This window comes from Nestor notabilis, unplaced genomic scaffold (genome assembly GCF_000696875.1).
Source record: "Nestor notabilis isolate BGI_N333 unplaced genomic scaffold, ASM69687v1 scaffold33301, whole genome shotgun sequence".
Lineage (NCBI taxonomy): Eukaryota > Metazoa > Chordata > Aves > Psittaciformes > Psittacidae > Nestor > Nestor notabilis.
This window is the reverse complement of record NW_009916703.1, coordinates 17,251-27,134: the sequence shown is the minus strand read 5'-3', so window position 1 is coordinate 27,134 and position 9,884 is coordinate 17,251. Positions and strand designations below refer to the sequence as shown.

The following is a 9,884-nucleotide window of genomic DNA, read 5'->3' as shown; positions in this document are numbered from 1 at the left end:
CTTCACTTTTCCAACATCCCCCCTTCTTTCTACTTCCATTTGCTCCAAAAGCTACTGCTGAGTCCAAGTGATTTTTACATTTGAAATCCTAAATCAAATTCCTCTAACATTATAGTAGATCTCAGCTGTACCATTAGAAACTTGCATTAGCTGGTGAAATTCTGCATACATTCTTTCACTTCCATGTTGATTCTGTGACAGGACTGGAACCAGACATGGTACACAAACACCCCGACATTTACCTGGTGCTTCGAGAGTACAGTCATTGCTTGGATCCCTTGTGCCTATCTTTGGATCTGTTTTCCTTTCTACTACTTGTATCTTCGACACAAAGCCAAAGGCTATATCAGGATGTCCCGCATCTTCAAAGCCAAAATGGTAAGGGTGGAGGATGGGGTTTGATCCTAACATTATCACAACTTCGATACAGAACTTAATTTTTCTAAATCATCTAACTTTTCTGATGATCCATCTCTGTGTTTGCTTTGACATTTACTGACCCAGGTGAAGTCTGGTCAGTATAAATCAAGGAAAATCTTAGGATGAATTGTCATAGAAGCCTCTCTCCTGTACATTCATTTGGTTCCCTTGCTACTTCCTGTAATGCTCTCTGTCCCAAACCTGCTCTTCCACCTCTACAGTCTTACTGCCCAGGCTGCTTGGAGCACTCAGTTTGGTAGATCTTCATCATTTCAGCCCGTTCCAACATGTGTTTGCTGTCTCTGACCCAGGTCCTTGGATTCATCCTGGTAATACTGTGTTTTACTAATGTCTTCTTCATACTGTGGGAGATAAGCCAAGGAATCCCAAGGGCTCCAGTGTTCCTCATTAGCCCTGCTGTAGTGGGAATCACAATGGTAATTTTTCCTTTGTCTTGTCTGCATGTGGCCCAGCTTAACCATGTGGTTACTATAACCATGGTATGCAATGTGGTTTGATTTAGAACACAACAGGATTCCCATTCAACCTAAATGCCTATTTTCCCCTCCTGTCATTGTGTCTTCATAGCCTAGATCCTCCCACTTGTAGTTTTATTACTTGCCCTTTCTGGAGAGACATGCTTGAGTACAAAATTCCACATAATGCTTTTCAAGTTTTAGCCATTTAGGAACAGTACTGCAGCTCTGAGTATCTTTAAATGTTTGGGCAAGGAACTGATTTTTCCTTATTGTACCTGATAATTTAATAGTAATGTTTGGCATTCCATGACCAGCTATTCATTTGGACAAATTTGTACTTCCTCGCAGATCCTTGCCATGTTCCTTACCCAGGTAGAAAGAATGATGGGCATCCAGTCTTCAGGCGTCCTGTTGATTTACTGGCTGCTCTCATTTGTGGCTGCAGTTGTGATGTTTAATTCCAAAGTCCAGCATGCCCTGGAAGGAGTAAGTGAAATCACATATCTTTAACCTGCAGGGGTATGAAGTCTCTAAACAACAGGGCACTTTTGCTTCATTGATTGCGAGGTGGAGAACCAAACTCCTCTCTTAAAATATGTGCTGAGAAAAATGATTAACGACTCTTGTCATCTCTATCCATGGTATCCCTTTCAATGTAGACAATATAGTTTTCTGGGAGCTTGTCGGATTTCATATACGGATAAAAGCGAAAGAAACATGAACACCATCACTAAAAACTGGCCTTATACCAGATTTTGTATCTGCATAAATATGCTGATATATTATACATTTTTATTATTAGGGTATTTGTGGTGAATGTTTATTTGTGGAGGAGGGATGTGTAGGTTTACACATCTGATGCTTAAACATAAGTGGCTATTTTCCTCAGGTGAACAGTTGTACCTTTCTATCACAACAAGGAGTAGACAAAAATTTATGTTACCAGTGTGTTTATAGGGGAAAGATATGTGGCCACTAAACAAAAGACAGTTGGGAGCTTGCTTTTCTTGCTGTGTTGAGTGACACTTGGGCTGCAAGTCTCTTGTAGAAATAATACTTTGCTACTTCTTGCTGCCAAAATACAGCTCCAAAAACATTTTTTCCCTGATTTTTCTCTTTCTCACTCACAAAATTAATTAGAGCACCCTTCATGGACCCCCTCAGATACACCATTTATAATAAAACCTGTGAAGTGCTTTATTGTATCAACAGCTCTTCCCACTAGGTGAGCAAGGAGCTTCTGTCCTTCAGAGCACCCAAGTTTCCTTGAATAATGCTGCAATGTGGATGTCTGACTTGACTAGACTACTATGAAATCTCATAATAAAATAATCACTATAAATAATATGTCCATTATTTAGCATTTTCTGATATTCCACTTTTAGGAATTATCTATTTAAGTAGTTCTACATAACTAACAGTTTAAATAAATGCACCTCATGCTTCAAACCAAAACTCAGAGCTTATGGCTAGTAGAACAGAAGTTTTCTTAGTTGATTTCATGTGAAGGTTCTTGCCTCATTCTCAACAGTATTTTGTTTCTTAGGGTTTTCTGGAAGACCGTTTCCACCACATTACAACTTACCTTTATGGTAGCCTGGTGTTAGGAGAACTTGTGTTATTCTGCTTAGTTGATCACCCTCCCTTCTTCTCTAAAGTTGTCAACAATCCTGTAAGTATAACATAGCTTTTCATGATGCATTGCTCCATTGCTCAAACAGGAAGTTAAATTTATGGGGATACACAGGACCATGAGTATCTGGGAGATACAAGATGCATCATTCTGTGTATCCATACTCATCTTTATTTTCATTGAAATGAGTAGGTAGGGCTCACATTGCTTCCCCATGCTCTCCTGTGCAGCAGTAATCTGAGGTATGAGGATGGCAGAGCTGTGTGATTCGGAAAATAAATGTCTTGGGGTATGAAGAATGATGTTCTTTGTTCCTTCAGCTAAGACATTATTCAAAGTCTCATTCCGCAAAATCCCCCAATCCCACTGATCCTCCACCATACATTTACACTGTCAGGGTCAATGAATGGGGTGTGTGTAACTTCAATTGCTTTTTCTGGGGAAGCACAGAAGGGAATTATATTTATCTGACACAAGCCCTTTTCTATATATAAATATCACCCATGTTTTTCCTCCCATCAGAATCAGTGTCCAGAAGCCAGCAGCTCTTTTCTTTCCAAAATCACATACTGGTGGTTCTCTGGGTAAGAAAAAGATGTGGTTTTGCTAAAATATCAGAAAAAAACCCCAAACAAACTCAAAATCAACCAAACAAGCAGCATAGGAGAGGGTGTAGAGAGCCAGTAGGAAATATCTCAGCCCCTGAGTTAGTTTATACAGTAAGGATTTAAATTCTTTCTCTGGGGACTTAAGATATTATCACAAGATCAAATTATAAAGAATTAACTTAATTTCCTCAAAGTAGTTCAAAACACAAATTTCTGATTCTAGGTAATTCTCTTCCCCTTTCCAGCTACTCTTCCAGTACCCTCCCAATCTTGAAATAGACCTCAGCAATCTCAAAAGATCACTGTACAGCAACCACAGCCCTGTTCTGCCTGCAGACCTTCCCATAACAAATGCTGGGCAGGGTGAAAATAGTGAGGAGGCCCAGCCTGCTGCTTAGGAATCAGAAGTAAAATGATTACATACCTTAGGCCTAATGTCTGCTATGATAAGACCTCGTCTGCATTTCACTGAGCCACAGAGTAAATTAAACTGATCTTTGTCACCCAGTGCCCAAGACCCAACTCTCAGTATGGATTAGCTTGCAAATCCTCATTATGTTCATGGGACATAGCACGGGGATTTGAAGCAAAGCTGCTATTCCTGAACATTCATATTTATTCTGGGAAAGGACAGCCCTGAGTAGTGTTTTGTTTTATGTAAGTAGGTCCTATGTGCTCGCTATGGTGCACTAAGTTAAAGCCCATCTGTTTTCAAAATGTTACAAGGACCACAAATCCTTGTGTGCTTACCTTACAGCAGTGTGTGTGTTCTTCAGGCTCCTCTGGAAAGGCTGTCAGCAGTCCTTGGGGGTGGATGACTTGTGGCCGGTGAGGAAAGAGGAGTCCTCTGAAGAAATTGTTGCCTGGGCTGAAAGAGAGTGGAAGAAGTGTCGTAGCAGAACCCAGCAGTGAGTACTTGATGGAGAGAGTGCATCATGGGCTCAGCTGGGCAGTTTCTCTCTTGCCTATAGATGGCACAAGCAGATATGCTCACTGGTGCTGGTGTGCCATCTCAGAACAGGCTATAAGCCCCTCCATTCCCCACAGAGCGCTAGACAGACTGCTTCAGCATGTATGTAGGCTTTGAACGTAAGCTCTGCTAGGTGCTTCCTATCTGGACAATACAATAGTTGAAAGAGTCAATCCCACTGAATTATTTGTCCATTAAACAAGAAGGAGAAAAGGATAGTGTGTATAAAATGGTCCAAGTAATGCTCTATGAAAACTTGGGGGTCTTAAGCCTTCAGTGGGTGAGTGCCCAGTGACTTCCTTTGTGCAAAATCTGATTTCAAGTATTGAAATCTGCTGGAGAAGATCCTTTCATTCCTGGAAGCACAGAATTGTAAATTTTTTGTGAGAGGGATCCTTTTCTCCTGAGTGTTTTTACTGGACATGGTATGAGACCCAGTGTGAGATGTTTAAGGATTTTCTGAAAGCACAGGATTCCCAAGCTTTCTCCAATTGTGGTTAGTTTTCTCATTGCTTCTTTCTTTAGAAAAATGGAGTCTGCTACATTTAGAAAGGGTCAGAAGAGCGAAACTGGCACAGCAGAAGCTGAAGAAACAGAGGTTCTACTGCAATTAGAGCAAAGTCAGAGCTGGCCGTTACTGAAAGTGTTTTGGAGCATGTTTGGAACCTATTTCCTTCTTGGCACTGTCTGCTTAGTTATCTGTGATGTCTTCTTGTTCTCCATCCCAAAGTTACTGAGGTATGCACGTATTTCTAATGTGTTTCTATGACATGTGCGAGATTGCTGTGTGCATGAGCTCACACAGAGATGTCTGTATTCCAGCAGTGGAAAGGACAGGCTGCACTGAGCCTTTTGACAGCTCTACGTGGTCAGGAGTGTTATTGGGTGGTTCATATCACATCATTTGCACAGGCTGTCAGCCACATGCTGCAGTCTTAAGGCTTCATGTCCCCTGATTAATTCTGAAGAGCACAGCTGTGCATCCTACACGTCTTAAATAGCTCCTTTAGTCAGCTGACATAATGCTTTGTGGATTGTGTTGGTAAAACACAAATGTGCTTTACAGTATATTTTCAAGGGCAAAATCACTTTTGAGTCATTAAGAGAAGTTCTGGAAATGTCAATGACCTCCTTAAATTATGGCTCTCGATTTGCATATTACTGACAAATTCATACAATTTGGGAGCCATCCTTAACACTGAAAATGAGGTCTCCCCTGAGAAGATACTGAGATCAGAGATTGCTTCCAAACCAAGAATGGCTTAATGTCAAAAATCAGGATATTATACAGGATACTCCACGGGTTTTTTCAGTTCTTCTCCTGTTTTACTGATAAACGTCAGCCAGAGAGAATTGTCGTGGTTCAAGCCCAGCCAGCAACCTGGAACCACGCAGCCCCTCTTCCTTCCTCCCCCCACTCCCGAAGGGATGGGGAGGAGAATCGGAGGAATATAACTCCCACAGGTTGAGATAACAGCTCTCCAGTAACTAAGGTATAATACAAAACCACTGCTGCTACCAGTAATAATGATAAGGGAAATAACAAGGGGAGAGGACACACCCACTCACCACCCGCCGACCGATACCCAGCCCGACCGTAGCTTGGATCTGGGCCTTCCAGGTAACTCCCCCCAGTTTATATACTGGGCATGACGTGCAGTGGTATGGAATACCCCTTTGGCCAGTTTGGGTCAGGTGTCCTGTCTCTGCTTCCTCCTGGCTTCCCCTCCTCCCTGGCAGAGCATGAGACTGAGAAAGTCCTTGGTCAGAGTAAACATTACTGAGCAACAACTAAAACCATCGGTGTTATCAACGTTGTTCCCAGACTGAAAGTCAAAACCACAGCACTGCACCAGCTACTAAGAAGGAGAAAAAATGACTGCTATAGCTGAACCCAGGACAAGAATACACAAAAATTCCTGGCATTTCTGCATTTTTGTGTGTCTCGTAGTTCATCAGTTCTTCGTAGATTCATCAACATTTTGCTCCTGTCTTGCAGCCTTTTCCTGGAGTTCATTGAAGATCAAGAAGCACCTACCTGGCATGGCTACTTCTATGCCTTCACCATGTTCCTTTTGGCTTGTCTCCAGACTGTGTTTGAACAACGATACATGTACATGTGCCTTGTTCTGGGGCTAAGACTGAGAACTGCAGTAACAGGGCTTGTGTACAGGAAGGTGAGTCTGTAACTTCCTTTCAGCTTCATTCTTTTCTAGCCCTGTGTTGGTAGTTGTGACGTTGTTGGTACGTTGTGCTTAACAATATCAGGGGAGATGTTATTAGAAAGTGCTTTTGGGATGTAACTCTGTGCTATATTTGTCTCTGAACAGTATGCAGGAGGAATTTTACTACTTATTTTTCGGATCTTACCTTAAGGAAAAGCCAAAGAAAGGAAAGAGGAAAAAACAACATCAGCTTTCTTAGCCTGTAGATGATGGGAAAAGGAGTAAATTCTTCATCTTAAAGTGAAGTCATACCCCAGGCAGCAGCAAGAAGGAGGGACTCTTTGTAAGAAACTGTAGTGGTAGGACAAGGTAATGGCTTCAAACTTAAACAAGGGAAGTTTAGATTAGATATAAGGAAGTTCTTCCCAGTGAGGGTGGTGAGGCACTGGAATGGGTTGCCCAAGGAAGTTGCGAATGCTCCAACCCTGGCGGTGTTCAAGGCCAGGTTGGACAGTGCCTTGGGTGACATGGTTTAGTGTGAGGTGTCCCTGCCCATGGCAGGGGGGTTGGAACTAGATGATCGTAAGGTCCTTTCCAACCCAAACCATTCTATGATTCTATGTTTTCAGTACCTAGGATTTGGCATTTTTCTCTCTTGGGGTTTTTTTGGTTTGGTTTTTTTTTTCTTCTTTCTTTATAAGAAAAAGAAAGTTGTTTTATTTTTGGACCAAAGCTGCTTTTTGATGATGTCTTTCCTTTCTTCTCTACCCTCTTTAGATCCTAGTCATGTCAAATGCATCAAGGAAAGCAGCAACAGTAGGTGAAATAGTTAATCTGGTGTCTGTTGATGTCCAAAAGCTAATGGATCTGATTATCTATTTTAATGGGACTTGGCTTGCTCCTATTCGGATCATCATCTGCTTTGTCTTCTTGTGGCAGGTAAAATATGATAACAGTACTCATCAATCCCTTTCTATTCTAGGTATAAAAGGAAAATGAATTTTCAAAATTCTGCTTAGAGCAGAATTTTCCCAGCAGCATAAAACCCTATTTCTTAGAACCTGTTTTTGGCAGCTCACCAAATGGAAGTGTGAGCACTACAGAGACAGCTGATTCCCAGGAAGCTTGCAGAAGCCTTTGAGACCTTCCTTTGCTACCCAGGGTGGACTGTGCCTCCTGTCTGGCAGGATACTATGATGCTGGAAAATTAGTAGCCATGGTATAGGCTGTTGAAAAAGGATCATCCCTTTTCTAGAAATGTTGACAAGTTGAATGTGGTTGTCTGTAGCTGGAGCAGAATTAATACTATTTGCTAGTATTCATAGACCATTTGTATAAAGAATACTTTTATCTCTCTGGATATACCAGCACTCACCTCTCCAGCAGACATAAGCCATCTGATGCAACTAAACCATTTCTGATATAAAAGTCATTATGAGCCCTGTTATCCAAGACCTGTGACAAAAGTACATGGCACAGTATAATGCTACCATTTCATCTCACTAGTTGATGTAAATTCTGACAGGGTGGGTTGTTTGTGCTCCAAGAATAGTTTGTCGTGGGTTTGTTTTATAAACAAAACCTGGTTTTTGTTTTGGGTCACTTACTTGGTCCAGCCACAAGATGTCCTCCTTAAAACATCCAAGAACAGATGGAAAGAAGAAATTACTTGAATTGCCAGCTGTGCTGCTGGATCTCTTTCAACACTCATCTAGTTCCTAAAAGGGAAATGAATAAATTCAGCAGAGCATGATGACACGAGTTATCCTGCCTGGAGGGTTAACAATCCAGAGTGTTTAGGGAGCACAATTCCCAGGAAAGGCAAAAGCAAGATTACAGTAAAGCCTTAGCCATGAGGGATGTTAGGCATAAATTCAAGTAAGGCAGAAGGTGAGCAAGGGGAATGTGAAACAGTAATTTCTAGTAGTCACTGGAAGTTCTTCCTCTTCCATTTTCTCTCCTGACAGCTTCTTGGGCCCTCTGCCTTGACTTCAATTGTGGTATTCCTTTTTCTTTTGCCGCTGAATTTTGTGATCACCAAGAAGAGGAGTCAGTTTCAGGTACATTTTGCTTCATAAAAATGAAGTGCCTTACTGACTTGAATTATGCTATGGCTTAATATTTATTATTCATGCTTATCATGGCTATCTGAAGGAACATAGGGGGATCAAAAGCCTGCAATGTTTCTTGAAGTTTACAGTCAGCTCTTGCACATTGAGTCTTTTACCTGGTTTGCCACCTTTTCTGTGTTTTTTATGAGTTGTCAGTAAAAATAAAGCCCTGAAGATGAACAGCAAAATATTTCCCAGCCTGGAGGATTATGAATAAAAACAGTACACACAGCTCAACTGCAGGGAAATTTATTCAGGATTCATAGGCAGGAAGAAGGTGGTTCTTTTTTCAGAATAATTGCACTGTTAAACATTCAACCTATCAAACAATAAAACTCAAACATTTATTACAGGAGACCCAGATGAAACATAAAGATGAGCGAGCTAAACTCACAAATGCCTTTCTCAGTGACATTAAAGTAATCAAGCTGTATGGCTGGGAGAAAACCTTCATGGAGAAAGTGCTTGGTATCCGTAAGCAAGAGCTTCAGGCCCTAAAAAGATCTCAGATTCTTTTCTCAGCATCTCTAGCTTCCTTCCATTCATCAACTTTTCTGGTGAGTTCACTTTCCTGTATAAAACAAGCACTATTGCTTCCATTTCTTCTTGCACTCCTGTCTGCACAGATTTTTTGTGTGGGACAGTTAAAGATAGTATCTGCCTGGAGCCGTTGGTCTCACAGGAGCTGCTGAGTTCCAGTGGAATCAGCCACACAGACATTTGTACTGCCCTAACAGTTCCCTTGACAAGTTGTGTGGTCTGGCAGCGTGCTCCAGGCAGACTGAGCCTGCTGTGCAAGAACCACCTGGAGACCTCATGACACAGCCAATAGCTGCACAGGCCACTTTTGCAACTTGCTGTTGCAGCTCAGCCATGTGTGTTTTCAGTGGGAAATGGCTGTGCTTTCACCCTGCTGTGGTTGCAGCACCAAAACTTCCTTAAAGGAGAACAAATGTCAAATGATCAGTCTTGGTTTTGTCACCAACATCCAAGACCTTTGCTTATGATACTTGCAGGGATAGGTACTGTGTATATGCGCAATAGCCTGGATTTAACTAAATGGGTTCCAGAGTCTCTAGGAAGGGGCCTGTCACTCTTGAACCATTCTTTTCCTTGTCTGAAGCAAATGGTTTGCTTTCCCTTTGCTTCCTTTCAGATTGCATTTGCCATGTTTGCTGTCTACACCCTGGTGGATAACACTCATGTCCTGGATGCTCAGAAAGCCTTTGTGTCTGTAACACTGATCAACATTCTCAACACTGCGCACTCCTTCCTGCCATTCTCCATAAATGCTGCTGTTCAGGTTAACTGCAGGCTATGTTCCTTTTTCTTTGGCCATGAGTGTGTTTCTTACATATCACCATTAACAGGTAAACGTTGAGATTTCTTAGGGCTCTGAACGTCAGCTATTTAATTGCTATTATGAAACAGTGAAGTGCAAGGACTTACAGCTAAAGGTACTTTGTAATATTATTTTTTAGAAAGGCTTCATATATTA

The 9,884-nt window shown here is 41.6% G+C and overlaps 1 protein-coding gene across 1 annotated transcript in view; it reads left to right on the top strand.

Moving 5' to 3' along the window:
- The first annotated feature begins 200 nt into the window (after nucleotides 1-200).
- The window catches only part of ABCC6 (ATP-binding cassette, sub-family C (CFTR/MRP), member 6), a 22,862-nt gene continuing 13,178 nt past the window's right edge, over nucleotides 201-9,884 (top strand). The window contains exons 1-12 of the mRNA XM_010024686.1: nucleotides 201-378; nucleotides 732-857; nucleotides 1,248-1,385; nucleotides 2,446-2,571; nucleotides 3,055-3,116; nucleotides 3,917-4,048; nucleotides 4,636-4,848; nucleotides 6,110-6,287; nucleotides 7,053-7,214; nucleotides 8,243-8,335; nucleotides 8,740-8,943; nucleotides 9,543-9,689. Of these exons, the coding sequence (XP_010022988.1) occupies nucleotides 352-378; nucleotides 732-857; nucleotides 1,248-1,385; nucleotides 2,446-2,571; nucleotides 3,055-3,116; nucleotides 3,917-4,048; nucleotides 4,636-4,848; nucleotides 6,110-6,287; nucleotides 7,053-7,214; nucleotides 8,243-8,335; nucleotides 8,740-8,943; nucleotides 9,543-9,689 (1,608 nt within the window). The 5' untranslated portion in view covers nucleotides 201-351. The remainder of the gene's footprint in view (nucleotides 379-731; nucleotides 858-1,247; nucleotides 1,386-2,445; nucleotides 2,572-3,054; nucleotides 3,117-3,916; nucleotides 4,049-4,635; nucleotides 4,849-6,109; nucleotides 6,288-7,052; nucleotides 7,215-8,242; nucleotides 8,336-8,739; nucleotides 8,944-9,542; nucleotides 9,690-9,884) is intronic.